We start from the raw sequence: 25562 nt of genomic DNA on the forward strand, positions 1-25562 counted from the left end.
ATGCCTTGCCAAGCTGTAATTGTATATGGCAATATTTTATTACTATATAGAAATATTAAGGTTAGGAACAGTATAAATGAATGCAGCAGTATAGTGGGTTTCAATGTACTGCACCAGCATGTGCCTATTTAGGTCCTTCAAGAGTCAGCAACATGCTAGTTCTTTTAGATATACAGAAATTCAAATGGAAACTGTATTCTTTTCTGTTATTTTCTTGTGAATCATCATAGAAATAGTTGTTAATTAGAAGACAATTATACCCACATATTGCTAAGATTATCGTTCCTGTGGGGTTAATGCAGTTCCCTTTTCTTTTTAGAGTGACAGGAGCAGGGAATGCAGTAGCTTTCCATAAATGGAGAGTTTTCAGGAGCAGTGAAATGCTGGCAAAAGATACAGACAGAGCAGCTCTAAGTCCCAGACACCCCTGATAACTCCTTAGTTACCAGAATTAAATTGCACAGCAAAGACAGGAGTACAGCAGTCAATGCTACTTTGAACCCAGAGATTAAAGAAGAGGCAAAGCAATCCTCTGATTGAAATGGAGATGGTCACTTTGCCAGATCAAGAGTTTTCTGAGGTTATCCAATTTTTTTTCATACCAAACACTATACAGATAACCAGATGAAGTTTTCAATAAATCTGCTAAGACTTTTTTATAGTTGTCATCACTACTTGGAACTGGGAGTATGGTGCAAATATAATGGCTGTTCGTGCAATGTATGTAATCCCAAGGCTTTTGAAGCCTGGGTAATTTGTGCAATACTTAGCACGGGTCATCCCTGGGTTTAAATGTAGCACCAGCATCCGTTAATCTGCAAGATGTTTAAATTAAATTGTATCTTTATCCCACCAGAGGGCAATATAACACCCCCTGCACTCTTCCACATGGGAAGGAACTGAATGAGCAGATTGGGTGTATTTCATAAATGAACATATGTTCTAAGAAAAAAAGCAGTTTCACTCTTTTGCTAAAGTTAACTCCTTAATCATGGAAAGACAGACTTTGCAGTTAAATGACAGTTATGATTACTATCATTTTGAGTGTATCTTATTAAACTATAAGCATCAGAGCTAAAAGTTAACTAGTGATAAAATTCACCTATTGATTTCATGTTCCAAGAATGTCTGCAAAGATATTTCACACTTTAAAATCCAACTCTGGGAAATCTGAAAATTTTCCCTTGCAATGGGGCTATGCCTGCACTGCAAGTGTTAACATGCACAATTGTCCTGCATTCCTGCATCGCACAAGTGTGAATGGAGCCTTAGGTCTACGCATTTCACTTATGGACTCAAAAGGGTCAGACTAAATTCACTATTTTAAAGAAGTCACATGATGGAAGGAGGAGCAGAGCAGTTTGGAAATAGTTGGAGTGGTTGTCAGATTATGAGCTATGGGGGGGCTCAACCGCGAGCCCTAACATCATCAAAGGGCTGCACATAATGTTCTGTATATGTAATGCTTGAGAGGACTTGGGCCACAGGTTGGGCACGGGTGGTCTACATATATGTTGCAATAGGTCAATGTGTTGCACTGAGGTGTATTGGTAGGTTAGTTGTGCTTAGTTAGCTAGAATGAGGGAGAAGTGAGAGAGTGTTCTGGAGGTCCACTTCTGACCCATTAATACTCATCTTCCCCATGTCGCTTTGTTGGGACCCTTGTTAAATACCTGGTACTTCTAAATATACGGAAGCAGGTAACCAAAGTGTGGAGGAGCATGTGATCTCCACCCAGGATGCAGTGCTTGCCCCAAAATGCTATAAACTGGGGGGGGGGGGGGTGAAGTCATCATCCTTGTGCTTGCACAAGAAAACTATCATGAAGCTTACACAGGGCTTGACTGCCAACTCCAAAAAAAGGAAGGGAGCAGTTAAGAAGGTATGTATGAGAAGTTGTGAAAGGGTATGGTGGAATAGCAAGAGCCTCTACCATTTTATCCTGAAAGGGCAAAGTAACACAATATTTTAAATAAAATGGGACAACTGTGTGAATGGGAGTTTAGAATTTATCTTAGGCCTAGACTGTCATTCTGGAATTGGTTTCAAATGTAGACATGAAGTGTTTGGGAAGTATTATCGGGCAAATTAGATATCTGCTGACAGATGTTATTAATATTTACAGTAGGCCCCCATTAAAAAATATGTGCTGCAGCACCTAATTATAAGTTCATCTGCACTATTTTTCTCTCAGTCTACGTGCAAAGTCCCACAAATACCTATTGATCCTGCGAGTGAGGTCCAACCTGATGCAGCTTACTTTGATTGTGATAGTGTAGCAGCAAAACATTCAGAGGAGCATTGCCACTCTCATGTGGGCAGATGAAAAAAATAAAACATGGTAGAGGGCATGGTAACCCTGATTGCCACTATCAGCATTGTTACTGCTCATTCATAAAACATAGTTACATAGTTAGTGAGGTTGAAAAAAGTCATCAGTCCATCCAGTTCAACCTATGATGTGTGTGTGTGTTTGCTTTTAACCGTACATTGTATACCCCTGTATGTTGTGGTCTCTAAGGTGCCCATCTAATAGTTTTTTGAAACTATCAATGCTCCCTGCTGATACCACTGCTTGTGGAAGAGAATTCCACATCCTTACCGCTCTTACAGTGAAGAACCCCTTACGCACTTTAAGGTTAAACCGTCTTTCCTCTAGTTTTAGTGAGTGGCCACGTGTCTTATTGTATCTCCTTTCTCTGAATAGTTTGTTCCTTATGCTAGGGTCGCCAGTACAGTATTTCTATATTGATATCATATCCCCCCTCAATCGTCTCTTCTCCAGAGAGAATAAGTTCAGTGCCTGTAGTATTTCCTCATAGCTGATGTCCTCCATTCCCCTAATTATTTTTGTTGCCCTTCTCTGGACTCTTTCCAGTTCCAACACATCCTTCCTGAGGACCGGTGCCCAGAACTGGACAGCATACTCCAGATGTGGCCGGACCAGAGTCTTGTAGAGCGGGAGAATAATCTCTTTATTTCTGGAGTGAATCCCCTTTTTTATACATCCCAGTATTCTGTTGGCTTTGCTTGCAGCGGCTTGGCATTGCATGCCACTGCCAAGCCTGTTGTCTACCAGTACCCCCAAGTCTTTTTCCATCCTAGACTCACCCAGAGGTCCCCCCCTAGTGAGTAGCTTGCTTTCTGGTTTCTGGCCCCCAAGTGCATTACTTTACATTTTTCAACATTAAACCTCATACACACTAGCAGATTTTTATTCCCAGCGGGTTGAACAAAAAAAAAAAACTGACAGTTCAGGTCGGACCTGCCAAACTAACAATTAAATGTTAGTACAGCGATCTCCCCTGCTTTGCTATTGTGTTCTGATAGGGAGGTGGCTTCCCTGCCAGAATACTCTGGTCAGCCATTTTTAGTCTTGAGCCTTCCACAGAAGATGCCTGAACGGCCGACTTCTGTAGGACCAGCTGCTGTACACATGGGTCGAATGTTGGCCAGTTTCTATCAAACTGGTGAATGCCAGCCGATATTCGGCCTGGGTGCACTAGACTTTAGACTTTAGACTGTAGCATGTCAATAAGAATCTGGCCACACATAGCCCTGCCCACTGCTTTCTCATATGGCAACACTGCCTCTGTTGCTGAAACCCTCCCAATATGAGTTGCAGTGTATGGGATGGGGAACACATGAGACACAAATGAAGGAGGGTTTGGCTCAGTCTCAGTCTAATACACCACTGAAATACACATATGCAAATTATCTTCTCTGAAAGGGGATTTGTAGTTCTGTCTAACCGCTTCTGTGATTCCCATACCTCTGCAAGGCAGATGGCTATGGGGTGTGGCACCACTTTCACTGGTAATTTGGCCATAGATGGATTGAAATTTGCCTGGTTCAGCAGAGACCGACTGAATTTCAATCCATTTATGGATGTTCCCATTTAATAATTGACTTCTCCTGAATGGGCTTGTTGGAGAATTCTTATTCAATCAGCACTGCAGCCCATTGCCTGCAGTTCTGATCAGTGTATTCTGACAGCACAGTTGTCCCTGCTATCAAAATACAATAACACAGCAGGGAGGATTCCTCCTTCCACCTCACTTGTGTGGATAAATGATTCCAATCATTTTTTATCAGCCTGTTGGCTGATCAAAAAAAAAAAAAAACTGATATATGTACGGCCGGCCTTAGGCTTAGAGAATGCAGTTGTGTTAGACTTAGTGAATGACTTAGAGAATGTTAGACTTAGAAAATGCAGTTGTGTTACCCACAGCCTGACAACTGGATACTGAAGAAGCAGAACATGCTAAGTCTGGTCACTCTGCTCTATCTCCTCCTGTCAGCATGTTCCCTGTCAAGAACATAAAACAGGGCGGCTGTCCCTCGTGCCCACCCCATGTCCCGGGCCTGGCTGCACTACTTCAACTGGTCTCAGGGGTGTTATGCAAGGGATGCAAAAGGGTCATATTTTAAACAGATTTGGCAATGGCCAGGTTTTTATATAAAAATACATTTAATCATTCTTAAAGCAATCCACTGCTACAATAAACGGTGTTTGTATACCTGCCTGGGTTTCAGTTTTTACTTTTCTTATCCTTGTATATAATATTAATAATATGTGTCCAATCTGTGGAAAAAAAATGCTTTTTTATGATTCCATTCCAGGGAAGCTGATTATCATATATTGAAGAAGTATGTCAGGATTTAAAATGGCTGGCTTTAAGTTAAGAGTTACACAAGTTTATTCTCCCTGTATCTGATATGATAAATCATGATTCGAAATGTATGTTTGATCAGATCAGGAGAAGCAGATAAGGGATTTAAATTTGTACAAAAATTTCTAGTATGAGATTTATTTGCTAACTTTTTGATTTAAGACCCACTTGAAAGCATCATAATGTAACTTTTTCTGAGCTGTTTTTGCTTAGCTAAGAAAGCGGGATTAATCCCAAAGTGTTATATACCTTTCCATGAGCCACTCGCAGTGGAATTCTTGCATTTTTATGTCTTATCTTGGTGGAATGATACAAGGAGGCATGTTGATAGAAGGTAATGACATGCTCTGTGTATCACTTACAAATATGGTGCTTCTTGTGCCTCCTGCATTCTATCACACACAGCTGTATATGGGACACTGCTTGTGTAACATGTCCATCAAATGCGAGAGGACAAAACCAGACCACCAGGAGTTTGTTTAATGGGAATGTCTTCCCAGCTACTTAGTACTTCCCTGTAATCAGTAGAAAACATTAATTACAGAGCACTGGCAACCAACATTTATGCTGTTGCATGACTTACACACAAACGGTTTACTGATTAAATCTGTAAAACTGGTAAACCATATAAAGTCACAGTTAATACTTTATCTCTGCGGCAAAATGAATGATGCTGTATGCACCATATTTGTAAAGAAACTCCAGGATTGATCTTTAATTCACACTTATGGTGCTTTTCCACTGCATGGAACCGAATGGTTCGGCTCGCTTTTGTGCTTTTCCACTGCATGGTACCACATGGTACGGTGTAGGAACGGTTCGGTACGGTACGGCGGCGCTTTTCCACTACATGGAACTGAACGGTACGGCTCTCTAAACAGTACCATAAACAGTACCACCTCAGTTGTGGTTCCAAGAGGGCCGTACCGATACCATATCCCACAATCCTTTGCATGCAGCCTTGACTGTCACTACTTGCCACTGATTGGTCAGAGAATCGTTGTTATCCCACCCACTTACTTTAGTACTACTTTAGTGGAAAAGCAAACCGTACCAAACCGTACCGAACTGTTCCAACACCGTACCATGCGGTACCATGCAGTGGAAAACCAACCGGGCCAAGCAGGGCCAAGCAGGACCAAGTTGAGCCGAGCCGGTACTTGCAGTGGAAAAGTGCCATTACATTGGCCCAGTTTGGACCAATGCAGGTACAGTATGTATAGCCCAAATTTAAGGCATTGCTGGGGAAGCTGACAATTACTGTGGTAGTTAGCACTACTGCAGTGATATGAATGATCTTCTGGGTCCCGGTCAGATTACAGGGGGTTGCTCTTTCAGCACTGCTGCCATTTATAGAATGCCTTGTTGTTTTCAAGGACAAATGAAACACTCAAATTAAAAAAATCTGTAGATTCCAGTAGCCATGACATCACCCATAGCCCAGTTGTTCGCGCTTTCATCTCTCCCCTGCAGCAGCCGCTCACTGACACAGGGGAGCCAAAGCTGCGGGATCACACAACTGGACCGGAGTGGATAAATAATAGGTATGTTCGCACATCTTTTTTATACAGGTTAGACAGGATAGGTAGGAGAAGGGTTGGGGAATTATTTTTATAGAATATACACTATGCAAGCAGACACAAGAACAACTAAATTATTATATACTTTGATTGTATACGGTTGGTAAATGAGTTTTGATATTAACATCCTTGGAAGTAATTACTTATATTGCAATCTATCTCTGTACATCAGTATTGACAGAATAAATAGGAACTTTGAACTCTAAAACAACTACAACTCCATCTTCTTTCTTCCTTTCTCTCTTTAAATACTGTAGATTGATACTTCTGTATGCATTTTGCGTGTGTATACCCTTTCAATTTTTCTTTTGTTTCTATATGAGGATTTTCTCAAACTCCCTCTGACTTTAGTTGGGTGGTCCCCACTGTAAATTTAAGAATAGTTTAGAAATATCTGACTTTTTTCCACTAATACTGTAATGAATTATTATCCCAAGCAGCTGAAAGGTTACGTGTACAGCTGTCCCATACTAATGTTTGCCTAAAGGATTGAGAATGATGACATATCCAAACACAAGACTTAATAAAACATATATGTTTAATACATTTTTGTGATAAACAGTGCTATGTGGCTGGATTGCTCCTGTTTGTCCAGCTGTGATATTTTATCAAAAGGATATATTTTTATAACTTATTACCTATTTCATTTTTAGAAATCAGAAAAAAAAGAAAACTAGTGGTAAAGAGAGTCCAGAACTTATAACAGGTTTTTTTTTTTTTTTTATTGCTATCAATATCCCACTGTGTATATGCACCATTACTATTTGTCATAGTGACCACTATTAATAGACCATAAAGTGATGGGAAACTCAACAAAATGGTCATCCCCCAGTCAGAAGTATAGTGGAAGTCCTCACCTTCCAACCTGACAGTGGACTTACAACCCTTCCTCACTGTATCCAAACTTAGGGAAAACTTTTGTATGGCATTCTGTTTGACATAGTTTTTCTGCCTTATAAAATAAGTAACCCTATCCCTTAAATTTTTGGTGGTGGCCTCACTAAAGGCAAATAGACTGTGCACTTTGCAAGGGCAGTTGCACCCTGCAGGTGCACTCATTTTTTCCAAAACTTAGTAAATGTGGTAAAGCTCTGCTGATTTCCTTCATCCAATCACTGGCAAGCAAAACTACTTTTTTTCAATTTTCCTTGCACCTGATTGGGTATTCTTTACAAAGTGATGCTTCAGAATAGTACATTAACTAAAGAAAATGTGTGCATCTGCACTTGCAAAGTGTACAGTCTTTTTCCTTTAGTAAATCAACCCCATTTATTTTTTGGAAAAATGTCAGTAATCTGCAATACAATACCACAGATGCAATACATTTATGTTACCTGGCCATATATCTGGTGCCTATTTAATTCCTTAAAGCGGATCTCCACCCAAAAGTGGAAGTTCCGCTTGTTTGCTTCCTCCCCCCCTTCTGCCATATTTGACACCTTTCGGGGGGGGGGGGGTACCTGTTTTTGACAGTTATCCATCCCCACTTCTGGGAGACCTCCCCGTGGACCTTGCAGCCGGAAGTTCAGCCTCCCTCCTCCTTCCCCTCCGCCAAGCCATTCAGAAAGCCCAGTGCTCTTGACACATGCGCAGTAGGAAATTAGCTATGAAGCCGCAAGGCTTCACTGCCAGTTTCCCTTACAAGGAATGGCAGCAGCAGCACCCGAGAGCTGACTGAAAAATCAGCTGGGATGTTGACATTGTGGGACCCTTGGATAGGTAAGAGTCCTAATATTAAAAGTCAGCAGTTAGAGTATTTGTAGTTGCTAACTTTTAGATTTTGGAAGGGTGGGGGGGAGGATGGAGCTCCGCTTTAAGTTTATAACAGCAACCTGGAAGAGCAACTGCAGCTTCTCTGTTGTGTGTTTGAATTGATTGTATTTCCAATGTAATGTTAGGAAGGGAGCTGGAGAGTTATCTTTACCATTATCAACCCTGTCTGTACTGTGAGACCATGTGGGATCTTAAATCGTAGCCTAAAAATCCACAGGGACTCCCACCCCAACAATTTCCTATGATTATCTCCACCTCTAGATTGGGACAAATTCAAATATCAGCTCCCCTTCCCCAAAAGTGCCAATTTACAAATCAGGGTGGGGGAGGAGGGCCTAAAGCAGAATTTTACCTTTTGGGTGAAGGATTAGAAAGCTGCAATGTATAACTTTTATCTTTTGGATTTAATACTGCTTTGATAAGTAATCTTATATGTGCAGGGAGGCAATAGTCCGTGGTGACATAAATTCACCTTCCAACTTGCATTCACTGGAAATCAGGCACTCCTTTTTACCTTACCTTATCAATAATAATGAGAACTACGTTATGTAAATCTGTCTCTTTGATTAAATAGGGCAAAGAGTGGAGTAAAATGGACAGTGGAGAGGAATAGAATTTTAAGCACAAAATGGGATGATGGAGTTGGGAACCTTAACTAAGACCCACTCCCATTAGATAGTAACTCACCAAATAATATTTTCCCCCATTCTTATGGTTAGGCAAATGAGCTTCAGACCAAACTGTTGTTTGCAAAGTCCTTTAGTAAGCCACTTCACTTCTCCACCCCTCTTTTTTAGTGTTCTGTCTTTTCACCCAGCAGGAGAGAGAGTGAGATAGAGAGTCCTGAGCATCAGTCAGCTCACATCTTCTATAATATTGAAGGCTGCGCTTCCTAACCCAAAGGCTCCTGTGGCCCTGGACTGGGCTCTCTCTCAGCTCTGCCTGACTGCTTCCTCCACCTCCTTCTTTCTTCTTTGGTGCGGCAAATGCAGAGGCCTATTTTATACATATATATTTTATGTATATTTTCTTTTTATTTATCAATTATTTTTTATCTGTGATCTTTATTTATTGGGATTACTGTTATGATAAATTGGCAGTCTACAGATATCATTATTTCCTACAGAAACACACACACCCCCTACTGTCATGGTCAGCTTAACTCTACTCCTTCTTGCTTCCTGCACATTCCTATTGGTCAGGAAGACTGCCCATAATAATGATGAGCCAATTGTAATGTGTGTGTGTGTGTGTGTGTGTGTGGTGTGGTGGTGTGTAAGGAGGGTATGGAAGGCTGCTCTAGGTATGCACAGGCACATAGAGATGCCAACACTTTATACCTGCACTGCAGCAGTTTTGAGCTTTTCCCCATGACAAATTCTGTATACAAAATACTAACATTATATTAAAATGCAGCTCAAAGGGTTAAATTATTTTAATTCCATTCCTAATGCAAAAAAAAAAAAAAAATGCTTTTTTATCTGCTGGGATTCTGGGATGAAAATGTGCCCAAAAGGAGCAATTGGGAGAGCTGAGATCTGAGAGCGGAATAACAATAATAAAAAGCAGCTGCAGTAGAATAGCAGACCTTCTCCCAGCCATGGAGGAGAAGAAATGGTCCTACAGCCCAGACCCATACTGACACATGTGCAATGAATCAGTCGTACTGTGGAACAGCTGGCTTCAGTTAGTATGTCCTCTGTCCCTTTGAATTTGACATTCCTCTGATCTTCTCATCTGCTTAGCACATTGCATTCTCATCCCTAAAGTTGATGTACTATATTGAAAATAGTAGAAGAAAGACAAAGCATGAACTCTGCACCTACAGAACAGTGAGCACATGTGACTGGGATTTTAGGATCAAAAGACATATTGCCGGGAAAATTGTGAGGTCCATTTTGCTATTGATGTACTGTATTTATTGCCCTAATAGTCATTTTTGATTGTTAGCTAGAAGCCTAGGGGTTAATTTACTAAAACTGGAAAGTGCAAAATCTGGTGCAGCTGGGCATGGTAGCCAATCAGCTTCTAACTTCAGCATGCTCAATTAAGCTTTGACAATAAAGGCTGGAAGCTGATTGGTTTCTATGCAGAGCTGCAGCAGATTATGCACTCTCCAGTTTTAGTAAAACACCCCCTAGAGTCTAGAGCAGTGGTTCTTAACCTGGGTTCGATCGAACCCCAGGGGTTCGGTGAGTCAGTCTCGCGGGTTCGGCGGAGGTAATTTCTGAACTGGTCTCTGAAAGACAACAGCAGAAGTCACACTGATTTGCAGTAAATATTCATTATTATGTTTTTGTTTTTGTGTGAAAATCATGTTTTAATGGTTTTGTTCTTAATAGTTTTGTTCTTTAATGGTTTTATTCATTTTGTGCACCTATGTATAAATATATACCTAAATATATACCTATGTTTTGAATTTGAAAAAAATCATATTTTATTTTTCCAATTAGGAAGGGTTCGGTGAATGCGCATATGAAACTGGTAGGGTCCAGTACCTCCAACAAGGTTAAGAACCACTGGTCTAGAGTTTTCCAATTGCTAAAGCATGCAACAATTTATGTAGTTCATTTATGGGAGGCCGATTGGCTATTAAACTTAACCTATGGAATGCAAATGCCGCACCACATTATGATTTTCAATTTTCAATATAAGTATTTTAAATAGATACAAAGGTAATGCTCATTTTACCTGTTCAATGAGGTTTCAGAAGAAGTTACAAAAAATTGCAGTACACTCAACGCAGAAATATCAAATTTTTACCATAAGTTACAACAAACTAGTCACAATCACAAATCAAAGCGATTACAACAGACAACATAGATTATGATGGTAAAATATGTAACCAGTAGTTACCTTGTGTAATAGACAAAATCAACTCCTGTAGTTTCTTGCAGGGCAGATTAACACCTTTGGGGTTTAGGTGTGCATACTATTTAGTTGTGTTTTACATGTCTTACCATTTAACTTTCTGTAGTTTTGAAGAACTGCTTGAAAGATGCTACAAGTAAGGTTTTTTAAAGCATCACACCTAAAATACACTGGTGTGATTGGACCCTTACTACAAATTCAATGGATGGTCTCAAAGTTCAGTAGGGAAGCTAGGAAAATGGAAGAGGCAGGATGAAGTTTGACTTTTACAGGAAAAGTCAAGTTTTGCATGTTATTTAGCATTTTATATCTCTGGATCTAGTGATCATTTTGACATGTGGGTTTTTCTAATTGCATGCCCTGCTTCTGCATTTTTTACCTTGAATCTTAGGAGTTCTATGATTCCAGAAGGCCTTTGGCCAAAACAATGAACTTTGGTTTTAGCGGGAGATGATGGGGTCTGTTGAGTGCAAAATTGTGCTTTCTTTTGTATCCCCACTCAGTTTTGTATGCTCATTTATACTCACTAATAAACGTGCAATGTGGACATATATTTACCAGTACTATTTTTTAGTTCTGAATGCATTCACTGAAAGACAAAAGGGTTGATTTAATAAAACTGGAGGGAGCTTGCAGGGTTTTTTTTCGTCAAAGCTTAATTGAATAAGCTGAAGTTAGAAGCTGATAAGTTACCATACACAGCTGCACCAGATTTTGCACTCTCAAGTTTTAGTAAATCAACCCCAAAGTATTGCTGTACAATGTTTTTGGAATGTAGAAGGGAATTAAATCTGGCACAGACAACATCCTGCTAATGTGTTGTGCTAACCTGCAGGGAATAGATTAGGAAAGAACCCAACACAAACAGATCAGCATTTCATTTCTCAGTAAAAAGAAATAAAAAGTCTACATGAGTATACCTTTATATCTACTGTATTGCCTTTTTTTTTTTTTTGCTTACACATTTTAAAAGGCAAAACTTATTTTTGTTTTAGATTCAAGTAGAGTTAGAACTCCTTCCAGATTTTTATTGTTGTCTGTGTTCATGCTAGGGAGATGAACCCTCTAGCTTCTTGCTGACCATTGTCACTGGATCTGAAAATGGGAAAGTCCAAAATGATGAGTTACCACAAGAATAGAAATGCAGAGGAAAAAATTCAGAGGGAACACTTTTTCCATTGACAACTGTCTAAGAAAGTTTTTCAAACACTTTGAAGAGATTCCCTATTGTGTCTACAGAAGAGGAAGTGAAGTGAAATCTCTTCAATAAAACGCATATGGCAAAAAAAAAAAAAAAAGTTTAACCTTGACCTACTCTATCTAATTATGGCAATTATGGAAATTCTTTGACATAACTGTACCTGGCTGTTTAAGTGCCTGGTAGTTCATCCATTTAATGGTTTCAAAAACAGTTAAATGTCAGGCATGCTGGGAATGCTAACTGTCACATTTGCTTCTGCTCTCAACAAAAATGTCTAACCATGAAATGGCGGATGTTGAAACAGCTCACGTGTGCAGCACCATGACAGTGGCTGATCAAACAGAGACTAAGATAGCAGCTTCCTTGGCTGCAGGATTGGCGGGTATAGTTCCGCTTTAGGCTGCCCCAAACAGAAGGTTTTTTTTAACTTCACACTTTAGCAAAGTAGATCCAAATTCTGCAATGCAGGAATATTAGGGACATCATAGTGAGATAATAGCTGGGATAACTTCAAGACTCCAGATCTATACAGCAGGACACAAACCTTAGCATGATTCATAATTTAGAATCTGTTCTTTTAAAGGGAAGGTATCATCAGAAGTGAAAATGTGTGTTAATGTCCCCAGGGGACCCTATGTACATAGCACTTTTTACCATTCAAATCTGTGCAGTGGTTAAAAAAAAAAGATGTTGTGTTTCTGTCTGTGCTGGCTTTAGCTTCTTCCCTAAAACCCAATTTAAGGGCACTCAAAAGGGGGGGGGGGGGGGTTCAGCCAGCACTGAAATCACCTGCCCTTCTTCATTCTGCAGCCCTCTAATCTTGCCATCCTGTGCCTCTTATGCTCTCCTCTGTCAACTTACTTGTTAGAAAATATTTCATTGCAAAATAACTGATAAACAAGACTGAGCTCAGACCCAGCCACCAGCTATTTAGGGGGGAGAGACTACAGTATTAGCTGTTGCCTTATGTTGCTGTGAATGTTGGTACATTGGAAAGGAGATCCTTCATGCTCAAAAACACAAGCCCACAACAACACATGCCAGCTGCTACACAAGTCTCTCTCGGACACCTGAGCTCAGACCTGCTTACCAGCTACTCGGGAGAGAGAGACTAGAGTGGTAGCTGGTGGATTGTGTTGTTGTGGACTAGTGTTTTTGTGAATGGCATCATTCATAGCAACACAAGCTGACAGTTACTACTCCAGTCTCTCTCACTCTAAAAGCTGGTGGCTGGCAACTGTGTGTGGGTTCAGTAGCTCTTTTTCAATACAAAGAAAGGAAAAAAGTAGAGGAACAGGGCTGCAATTTACATGGCAGAGTTGCAGATGTTCCATCTACAGCTTTCAGTGAAGGTAGGACCAGGAGTTGTGCAGTCTTTCTGTTCACTGCCTGTCACATTGGTAAATGGGGAGAAACCACAAGCACCATACTAAGTGTGGCATACATTGATTTTAATATTAATAACAAGAGTGTTATTTACAAAAATAAAATCATCAAGAGCATTGAGCACTGCTAATCATCCACATAAGAGGGGCGATGTGTCAGAATGGCCTCTGCGGCTGGGTACTCGGAGGGACACTGCTTGTGGATTCTGGCATTTTCTGGAGCCCTGGAATGCACAGGCAGCCGATCGTGATGTTCCTTCCCGGATATGATGCAATGTCGTAGGTGAGGAGTTTGCCGAGCATGTGGGGCACACCAGTACCTACATTTTTGCTCCAATAATTTATGTCCAATTATTGTCTATAATATTCCCTTCTCCTCCCACATTATAGTACTCATCTCCTTGTGAGCAGCGTGGTCGGAAAGTGGTAGGGGGCTATCTGACTATACTGCTTAGAAACCACTGCATTTGAACAGGTCCATGAGCTATGTGCCCTGGGTCCCCTGGGGGATTTAACAAACATTTTCTAACAATACATTTTCTTTAAAGCTTGTGTTTAGTTTGCTTAAATTTTACCTTCCTCTCCCCACATCAAAAAAATAATTACATTTTTAAATAAAACTTTTTAATTTTCATTACATGCTTTTTTTTTTTAGGTCCAGTGATGTCAGTGGGAAGCACATGTTGCACTTTCCATTTGTTCATTTTAAAGCTCAGCCCATGCCAACATCTTTCTTGTTTGAGTTTTGCATAGCCTTGGAAAGAGTAAATACACCATACTAAAAAAAAAAAGTGTTTTTTTGCAGAATGTTTCTCCAGTTAAAGAGATTTTCTATACCTTCCTGTCTTGACAGAAAGTTAGAGAAATTCTATTTTGTGGGGACACAAACCGCAAGTAAAAACTGACAGAGGTTATATCCCTTTGCCACTCTGTGTGATGCTATAAAAAATGTCTGGAGCTGGTAAGGCAGCAGCATGTAATGAAAGCTGTGCTTGTACACATCTGTCACTTCTTCTGTATAAATATTTTAGCTTCAGCCCAAATACTTTAAATTTACTGCTGATAGTGGAAAGTAGGAGAGGTTAGTGGTTGTTTATATTGAGAGAGATTCCGAGGAGCACTGTGGCCAGAAGGAAGAAGATGTGCCTTAATTACTCGTCATTTACAAAGAACTTTTCTTTATGTCCACTCCTCACAACTTCTAAGAGCCCATCAGAGCCAGCCTATTTACTAATCAGTGGAGTAGATTAGTATCACAAATTTCCAAAACACACACAATCTGAATTTATGGTTTTTATTTTATGCATGGATTTTGTAGTCTTTTTAAGGTCTTAAATCTAACTTACTTAGCCTTATGTCTAATTTAGTACTTGCTCACAAAGTATAAACATCTCTGCATCCAACTAACTCCTTGGCAAAGCTCAATGGCTCCTAAAGCCGAACTCTTGTCAGATATAAAATACACAAATGAAAGCAGTTCTGTATTCATTAACACATCAGTGAATTTTTTTTTTTTGGCAAGCAGTGTAATTACCTGAATTTGACCTGTTATCTGTCCCTGTACAACAGAGCTCAGAGTGGGAGAGTGAGAAGCAGTACAAAAGAGCTAATCAGTTGTGCAAGGAACATTTTTATAGGAGGAGCAGAGTGACAAAGAAATGAGCTCCTTACTGTGGTGCTTCTCCTTCGCTGTCCAGTCACAGGCTTGGGTTGTGTCCATGCAACCTGGGCTCAGTGGAAGTGGGTTACATTTTTGCCTGTCATTCAGTCCAAAAGTCTAATAGAAATCGAACATCAAATGGAAAGTGAAAAGAAAGACAGTGCCAGAATTAGAGGTGAGTATTGTAGCAAACACTGACTTTTATTTTATTTTTTACTGAGCTGTTTTTTTTTTACTTATAGTTTAGTTTTAGGTACTTTTGATTCACCATTAACCTCATTGTCAGCTTTTTAAATACAATGTAAAAATATGTGTTCTTCATAATCTTTGAATTTTTTTTCTAATAAATGGTGGATTATAATTGTCTGGAGTCAAACATTCCATATGCAATAAATTTCAAATATAAATTCTCTTTTTTTCCTGCCACTTTCATACTTTACAAGGACATTCCTGGGCAGACAGTGAACATGTGCTATTAGTGACACATTCCAGCCATTAATTTCTCTTTCCAGGCCCTGTAAATTAAAGGGCCATTTGGAAAAGAGTGTTCTATTGGCCCTATACCATGAAAGCATTTCTAATTTGAGAAGTGTGAATGGTTTGTGCTGGCATAACTGGGCTGAGGTAATGTCACTGTCTGGCACAGGGATCAGAAACAAGGCGAAGTGACTGTGTAAAGACGTGGCAATTGTGGAAGGATAGATTTACTACAGCTTTTTCTTAATGTACAATTCTGTTCACATCTATGTCGGAGACACCAAGAATAATCAACTGAGTTGGACTAAATGCAGATTGGATGGAAAGATAGGATATGAATTTATTTACTACGCCAATATTAAAATATGGCTGAAATTATTTATGAAATTTGGCTGTAAAGCTAGCAACTTAGGGGTGAAGAAAACGTTTCAACAGGAATCGTGAAAAAACAATCAATATAATTGCAACGAAGAAAAATAAAGTCCAAAAAACTGAAGTCCCAAGTGAAAATATTCATCCAAATCAAACGTGGTGATAGTGACCCAACACCGACAAAATAATATGAATGCGCTCACCAGAGGACATGGACCCAAACTTCCTTATAGAAGATGGGTCATGTAATGCAGGTTATGATAACAAGTTTCTCCATACAGCCAGAAAAACGCCAGATTTTTTGTGTTTAACATTTTACGTTTTTGTGGCTGTATGGAGAAACTTGTTATCATAACCTGCTTTACATGACCCATCTTCTATAAGAAAGTTTGGGTCCATGTCCTCTGGTGAGCGCATTCATATTATTTTGTCGGTGTTGGGTCACTATCACCACGTTTGATTTGGATGAATATTTTCACTTGGGACTTTTTTCTTCAGTTTTTTGGACTTTATATTTCTTCGTTTCAATTATATTGATTGTTTTTTCACAATTTCTGTATTTCATATCTGAATCACTTATCTGTTTTATCACTGTATTGGGTATATACACTGTGTTTTAGCTCTGCATGTATATTTATTCCATTTCTTACAACTTATGTCTAGTTGAAGTGCTGGCAGCTTTTCTACTATATTACTGAGTTAGCGCGGTTTGTACACACCTATTCACAAATGTTGTGAATCAAGAGGAAGTGTTAAAACTGATGTTTGTGTCGTTCTTGGGGATCATTTTCCTCACTTTTTGTCCCAATGGTCACCAAGAAAGAATGCAAGGGGAAATCTCTCCAACGGGGGGCAACAGAAAGTAATGAACACACATTTTAGTACAGTGCAGAACCACTGTTAAGTTTTACCGTTATATAAACTCCATATGAGGTGATACCCCTCTCCTTGTCCCAAAGTGATGTTCCAAAGGGGACATAGGTAACAATGAAAATCCAGCAAAGGCTAACAAATATTACAGACTGCAAAGATCTGTATTTCAACTTCATTGTGTAGCTACTACTTAAGCTTACTATAACTGCAATTGTGCTTACTTGCACTTGCACAGGTGCCTTTTAGGGAATACTTTGCAATACATTGAACTGATTGTATGAGGTGGAGAGATGAGAATGTAAAAATATACTATAAAATATACTATTCATGGAATTTATATTTAATACATGCCATGCCAGAGCACTATTTTTTAGCTAGAAATACAGCACAGTAGAACAGTGTGCTTTATAGGTACCTTTGTCTGATTGAAATCTTGGACTTAACCATCTGATAAGTGATCAGTCAATGCTCTGATGACTCATTAAGTACAGTAACTAATGGATTAGTTCAGCTGAAAAAAAATACAGTGCCAACAATGTAAAAAGAGGACAAGAGCTTCACTTGCTGGTGGGATAAAGACTACATAATATTTGTATGCAGTTTTCCAGATCTGACTAGCTAAAAAAAGAAACACATTTTGATAATTTTTTTTTTGTAGTCTTGACAATAATAAAAAAAAGAGAGAACATATATCATATATACAACACCACTTTATTTCCCCTTTAAACATTTTACAATTGAGACATTTAACAGAGCAACAGAAAGAGCTGAAAAACGCATCTAATACAATAAAATTGAAAGATCTAACATTCAATGCACAGTAAATGCTCAATAGTAATTCATAGTTGATGACACAAAATCAAATTTCCAATTCATGAGATTTGGCAATTGAAAAGCTCTTTCTAGATAGCAAGCAATTGTGCTGCAAGTTTTAAAATGACTTGCTAAGCTATTGCTAGACTTGCCAGGCTTCACAAGTCTGTTGCACATTTACAGCAAGTCCGCATTTCATGACTCCAGATCAACTTTTTTGCAAACTTTCTTCAAGTCTGCTGCAAGTTCTGGTTCAGTTATGTTGTGCAATAATCATCTCACCACAAGGAGTCACTGTGGCTGAATTTTCATGCTGTAGACTTGCAGAGCTCTTCCTGTAGACTCACCACTGCAACTTTACATTTGCTAGAGACTAGCCAAGCAAATTTGCTACAAATTGGAGTGTCATCTAGAACTTGTGCTTCAAGTGCTCTGCAAGTGTGCAACTTGCCAATGAAAATGTGCAGCAAGTTAACAGACTTACAATTCAACACTGCTACAAATTTGTGGCAAGTTATCCTTGCTATATGGACTTCCATTCTTTCAACGTATGAAATGCCCCGATATAAAGCATAAGAGGTTTGTACGTATAACCACTCAAAGAACCTCTACTGAGACCAGATTTACTAAAACCGGAGAGTGCAAAATCTGGTGCAGCTCTGTATAGAAGCCAATCCGCTTTCAGGTTTTTGTCACGCTAAATTAAACAGGCTGGAAATAGAAGCTCAATGGCTACCATGCACGGCTGCACCAGACTTTGCACTCTCTAGTTTTAGTAAATGACTATAGTTAACAATAGTGTGCATTTTATTGGAAGTCTAAGGTGTTAAGTAAAGAGATTTCTTCATCCAAGATGGTTTTAAAAAGTGACCTAATAGCAATTAGTTGATAGTTATTTTGTTTGTTAGTTAGTTACACTTAAATGGACTGTTGCTCTGTAGTGTTGAAGGTGTTTTGCTGCCCATGTGAAATGTCTTTAGCACTTCAGAGCAAGTTCTGTTAAGTGTGAATAAACTAACTAGACAGATTGGGGTTGATTTGCTAAAACTGGAATGTGCTAAATATGGTACCTCCCTCTTAGATTGTAAGCTCTAACAAGCAGATTCCTACTGTATTAAAGTGTATTGTATTTGTACTGTCTACCCTCAAGTTGTAAAGCACTGGGTAAACTGCCGGTGCTATACAAATCCTGAATAATAATAATAATAATAATATGATGCAGCTGTGCATGGTAGGCAAGCAACTTCTAACTTCAGCTTGTTCAATTAAGCTTTGGCAAAAAAAAAACTTGGAAGCTCATTGCTTTCTTTGCAGAGCTGCACCAGATTTTTCACTTTCCAGTTTTAGTAAACCAACCCCATTATGATCTGGATATATGTAACCTTTCATATATATAGGAGCATGCTGTGTGTATGTTAGCTTTTGTCATTCTCTTAAATGCTCATGCATATTTTAATCTGTCTAATATAGACATGTAATAGATTAATTAAAAGCACTATACTGCTCTATCACAAAAGTCAAATTAACACATGTTCAGTATATGTTCAGTTAGATGGAGGACTGTTCAGACATAGATTTACTATACTGTTTTATGATAATTCAACTTTAAAGGCAAGGTTGGTAACACTAAATGTATTTATTGCTATGAATACTTTTAATATGGACCATGTGTATGGAGTGGGGCTTCTGACGTACATATGTTTTCAGCATGTGTTGGATATTAGCATAGCCTCCAAAGATGTATAACTTCTGTCTAAACAGACAGACTGTTTAATGCCTACCTACTGAGATAATATATGGCTAAACTAGGCACTTCAGAAATTGATGTCAGACATGAATCCTATGCGGGAGCCACCAAATTCACTACATGGGGTAGATGGACAAAATTAAAGAGGTTTTATGTGTGTATAATTTCTGTTTAGCATTGTCATATGTATTGGTTTTCCATGAAAATGCCGTTTTCCTAGTAGACACATTCATGTTTATGGTATGTGCATTATATAAGCAGCAGTAAAAAATGGCCCTTTGCTTGTAAGGGGCTTTATATTTTAAACTTGCTTCAACTTTATATTTCACTCTCAGGTATACATGTGTAGCCAATATCTATATCCTTTGTAAATTATGTTATTTTAACCACTTATCCACTGGGCACTTAAACCCCCTTCCTAACCAGACCAATTTTCAGCTTTCAGTGCTCTCCCCTTTTAAATGATAATTACTCAGTCATGCAACACTGTACCCTTATGAAATTTGCATCCTTTTTTTCACACAAATAGAGCTTTCTTTTGGTGGTATTTAATCATCACTGGGTTTTTCATTTTTTTTGAGCTATAAATGGAAAAATGACCAACAATTTTGTAAACAAATTCATTTTTCTTCGTTTCGGTTTTAACATTTTGCAAATTTAGTAATTCTTCTTCATCAATTTTAGCCAAAAGTTATACTGCTACATATCTTTAGTAAAAAAAAACCCCAAATAAGTATATATTATTTGGTCTTTGTGAAGGTTATAGAGTCTACAAGTTATGGTGCCAATAATTGAAAATTACCTGATGTACTGACGGCCTATCTCATTTCTTGAGACACTAACAAGCCAGGAAAGTACAAATACCCCTCAAATTACTCCTTTTTGGAAAGTAGACATTCCACGGTATTTATTAAGAGGCATAGTGAGTTTTTTGAATTTGTAGTTTGTTTGCAAATGGAAGATATTTTTTTTCACAAAATTGTTACCAAGTTATTTCTCACACGCTCACATCCCAAAATTCATTCTGCTACTCTTCCTGAGTATGGCGATACTACATGTGTGAGACTTTTACACAGCCTGGCCACATACAGAGGCCCAACATCCAAGTAGCACCTCCACCTGCATGTACATAGCAAAAATGACACCCCAAAATAAATTTTGCTACTCCTCTATAGTATAGCTATACCACCTGTTAGAGACTTTTACACAGCCTAACCACATACAGAGAGGTCCAACATTCAGGGAGCACTGTCATTTCCTGACTACCCATTATACTTTTGTGAGGCACTGTAGGGCACTGATAGGCACTGATGTGGCACGGATGAACACTGATGTGGTATGGATGTGGCATGGATGAGCACTGACGTGGCATGGGTGTGGCATGGATGAGCACTGATGTGGCATGGATGAGCACTGATGTGGAATGGATGTGGCAGAGATGAGCACTGATGTGGCATGGATGTGGCAAGTATGACCATTGACGTGGCATGGATGTGGCACGGATGACTACTGACGTGGCATGGATGTGACACGGATGAGCACTGACGTGGCATGTATGTGGTATGGATTAGCACTGATGTGGCATGGATATGGCACAGATGAGCACTGACATGGTATGGATGTGGCACGGATGAGCACTGATGTGTTATGTATGAATGAGCCACGGATGAGTACTGAGGTGGCATGGGTGGGCACTGAGGAGCCATGGATGTGGCATGGATGGGCATGAATGAGGCATGATTGAAGCACCTATGGTCATGGTTGAGGCACAGATGAGGCACAGATTGGCATGACTGAGGCATAGATGGGCTTGAGTAAGGCATGCATGGGCATGATCGAGGCATGGTTGAGCATGATTGAGGCATGGATGGACATGATTGAGGCATGGATGGGCATGATTGAGGCATGGATGGACATGATTGAGGCATTGATGGGCATGATTGAGGCATGGATGGGTATGATTGAGGCATGGGTGGGCATGATTGAGGCATAGATTGGCATGATTGAGGCATGGGCGGGCATGATTGAGGCACAGATTGGCATGGCTGTGGCATATATGGGCTTGGTTGAGGCATGGATGGGCATGATGGAGGCATGGATGGGCATGATTAAGGCATGGGTGGGCATTAAAGAGGCATATATGGGCATGATTGAGGCAGGTGTAAGCGGTGCTGCAGTCTCTCTCCACTCCTCAAACAGATGAGGCACAGATTGGCACCAATGAGGCATAGATGGGCTTGATTAAGGCATGGATGGGCATGATTGAGGCATTAATGGGCATGCTTGAGGAATGGATGGGCATGACCGAGGCATGGATGGGCGTGATTGAGGCACAGACGGGCATTATTAAGGCACAGATTTGCATGACTGAGGCATATATGGGCTTGTTTGAGGCATGGATGGGCACGATTGAGGCATGGATGGGCATGCTTGAGGCACAGATGGGCATGCTTGAGGCACAGATGGGCATGATTGAGGCATGGATCTGCATGATTGAGGCATGGATGGGCATGACTGAGGCATAATTGGGCATGATTGAGGCATGGAGGAGGCAGGTGTAAGCAGTGCTGCAGTCTCCCTCCACTCCTCACACGCTGTACCGATCGCTGTGTACAGCGTGTGAGGAAAGAACTGAACCGGACATGCGCCGGTTTGTTGACAACTGATCGCTCTGTCATTGGACAGAGCGATCATGTGGTAAAGGGCCGCTGTCATTGGCCCTTTACCATGAGCCGTGAAGTGCCGGGGCCATTCTGGGGGAATGTCATTGTATGCCGTCCGCTCTGTAGCCGTCATTTGGCTATGGCCCTGTCGGCAAGTGATTAAACAAAACCCAATATACTGTAATTATCAAAGGTAAGGTAAGGAAGACAAGCCCTGCTCCTAAAAGTTACAAACAACAAATGGACACATATGCTTTTATTGAGTTGAGTTCAGGGGCTTTGGTAAAACAAAATGCAAAATGTGCAGCAGTGTGCATGAGGCCCCAAAAGTTGTCCAGTCTTCTACTGTGCAGATCACTATTGGTGTAGTGTTTTTAAGGTACAGTATAGGGTACCCTTGATATTTTGTATTCACAGTACAAAAATCCAAAATGTATCTTTTAGTTTTTGGTAGATGCTGGAGAGTTAAACCACTCAATGGTTTATCACATCTCCTCAGGACCCAAGTGGTGAGATATATGGTCTTCCCAGCTGTGCAAGTGTGCATACTTGATGCTTCCCATATTAGGAAGTCCCATGCTCCTTGTTAGAGTTCTAACTTACTTTATATTATAAAGAATCGATTTTGAGACATGTGAATAATCCAGAGAGGTCTGAACCACGTAAAACTGCTCATTTAAGGGGAATAAAGACAGGAACTCTATTAGTGAGATCTCACCTCTTGTAGCCCCAGTAGAAAACAGGAACCACTTGATAACCCAACCCATCAGAGCTCACCTTTATGAGATGTATTATTTATGGGTAAAAACATCAATTTATTATCACACTGCTTTTGTACATACTCCTGTATTGACTTGGGAAAATGCCTGATAATGGCAAATATGATCACAAATATAATATTATATTTGGCATATAACAAGGCTCAATTCACATATATATACTGCTTTGTCCTTTGATCAGTGATCACAATTGTTGTTCCTAACAAAACTAGAAAGTAAATGGTAACTGCTAGGAAGAATCAGAGACTGAAATTAATTCAGCATGTTTTGTCATTCTTTTTAGTTTGATCATCTGGTGCTTATTACCCATACATGGTCAGGATGAGGGAGCATGGCCTACTGCCGATGGTGGCACTTTTATGCCTAATGCTCTCAGCGATACAAAGACTGGATGCACAGCAACAGGAAGGTAGGTGTCAAATTTAACTGATAGGCACAAAAAATAAGGTAGGTATACAGGGTTTGATTTACTAAAAGTAATATTTTCACCTTTTACAGTGGTCATTTTAAATATTTGGATGAAACCTGTATTGAGTGAATATTGAGTCGTCTTTGCAAATCCTCCTTTCCAAACACGCAATGACTGAAAAATGATTACAACAGTCAGGCAATTAGCATTTCTGTGAAGGCATTTAGCAATGGAAGCTACATATTTTTCCAAGTTTCCTTTGAAGCGGTTTAGGTGAAATGTCTGTTTTCTCAAAGTCCTGAAATAAATTTGGGTGTTTGAAATTAATATAGATTAGGGTGAAAAGTGTTCCTTCAGTAAAATAGCCCCATATAAATTATATATTATAATACTACTATGATTATTCATTGTTTTAGATCCACAAAACAAAACTATAAATACATACATTTTATACTTTCTACATAGATAGATAGATAGATAGATAGATAGATAGATAGATAGATAGATAGATAGATAGATAGATAGATAGATAGATAGATAGATAGATAGATAGATAGATAGATAGATAGATAGATATTTGGGTAATAAAATCAAGACAAAATAAAATTTAGACACACTAACAACATTAATGGATGCAAAGGATGATGTAAAGGATGATGCTCAGATTCCAAAGGCTAAAAAGGATGCACTTCTGGTAGCAACATAGTTTCTTCTTTAACTGCAGAGCTACTATTCAAGTTTATGTGAGAGAAACTTGAATTGAGTTGAATGCTGTTATAGTGAGCACATGCACCTTCCAAGTTTTAGGCCTCTACCAACAAATATCAAAACTGGCCAGACAAGGGGCAAGGGTATCTTTAGTCAAATTTTATTTTACAGTTCAAAATGTTACAGTTGTTAATAGAAGAGGAGGAGAAGAGAAATCTCACAATAGGGGCTTGTGTTTGACTGGCTGTCAAGATTAGAAAGATTTTCTCACAACTTCCTGTTGTGTCTGGGACAAGTAGTGCAGGGAAATCACACCAATGTTCCAAAAAAGGCCTGAGAACTTTTCCAACCTTTTCCTACTTTTTCCAAAACAAAAAAAAAAAACATTTTGGATTTAGATACACTTTAAATAAAAACAGAAGCAAAGGTTGTGCATTTTTTGCTTGGTGCTAGCACACCTCCAACCCTTTTGTCCTAGACCCAAGCCCATGCATACGTCAAAGTAAAACTAAGGCATGATTTTTTTTTTTCTCAAAAAGTTTTTATTGAAGAATGTAAGAGCCGGTTCACAGTGGGGCGACTTGTCAGGCGACTTGGTCTAGATTAGATTAGCACAGGACCCGTTCTAATAGGAGCGACACAAGTCGCTCCGACTTAGAAAAAGGGTCCTGTACTACTTTGGGGCGACCTGGAGTGACCTGCATTGACTTCAATGATATGAAGTCCGTGCATGTCGCTCCGAGGTCGCGGTGCGCGCTGTGCACCGCGACTTCACAGGTCGCCCCGGCAAGTCGGATCGCCTCAGTGTGAACCGGCTCTAAAGGTAAAGCAAGTGATGTTTTTTTTTTAGTTTTGGATAGCGTAGAGAGGGATTAGAACATTTATTTATTGCTCTGTCTGTGTCACCATCAGGGAGACTAACCCTCTCTATTTATTGTGTTTACCGTTATCACCAAAAGCATAAGTTAAAGAAAATCCCTAATTTTGGGTTGTCCCCAGAACAGTATATATCTGGAATACACTTTTAACAGCAATATTGTTATTACAGTTGTAAACTAGAAAAATACAATTCATAATTGCAATTCTTTAACACAGAACTTGCACTATGCTAGCCTGTTTAAGCTACATTTACTGCTAGACCAGGAAAGTAAAGTATTTTGATCTTACCAAATTGTACTTATGGGATAGAAATGTCATCCTTTTAGACACACATAATTCATTCTAAGGCTGCAGTGCTAACATTTACAGAATTTATTACTGTTTCAATATCTTTAAACAACATTTTCTGTGTATAAAACATTTATTTTAGCTGCTCTGCAACTTACATAATGCTTCTAGAGTGCAGAGGATTCTAAAAATGACATAATTTCAGCTGTACCCTTTCAAGGGAAATCCTTAGGCAGCCTCCCTTGTTACCACTCATCTGACTTCATTCAGGCACACATTCATTTGGGAACAAGCCACCCTAAAAGGCCAGCAGGTTAGATTTACAGCTTTCAAGGTCGTGCAGGATGCAGCATTTACCGGTCATGTGACCCCCCTCAATGAATATGTAATTCCATGATGCGGGTTCACTAT

General features: G+C 39.5%; 1 protein-coding gene across 1 annotated transcript in view; it reads left to right on the forward strand.

The window, feature by feature from the left end:
• Positions 1 to 25562, forward strand: part of COL6A3 (collagen type VI alpha 3 chain) — a 130821-nt gene that overhangs the window by 7050 nt on the left and 98209 nt on the right. Inside the window, exon 2 of the mRNA XM_082262044.1 lies at positions 23151 to 23276. Coding sequence (XP_082118170.1) covers positions 23180 to 23276 — 97 coding nt within the window. The 5' untranslated portion in view covers positions 23151 to 23179. The remainder of the gene's footprint in view (positions 1 to 23150; positions 23277 to 25562) is intronic.

Source organism: Pelophylax lessonae, assembly GCF_965119305.1.
Source record: "Pelophylax lessonae genome assembly, chromosome: 6".
In the NCBI taxonomy this organism is placed as follows: Eukaryota; Metazoa; Chordata; class Amphibia; order Anura; family Ranidae; genus Pelophylax; species Pelophylax lessonae.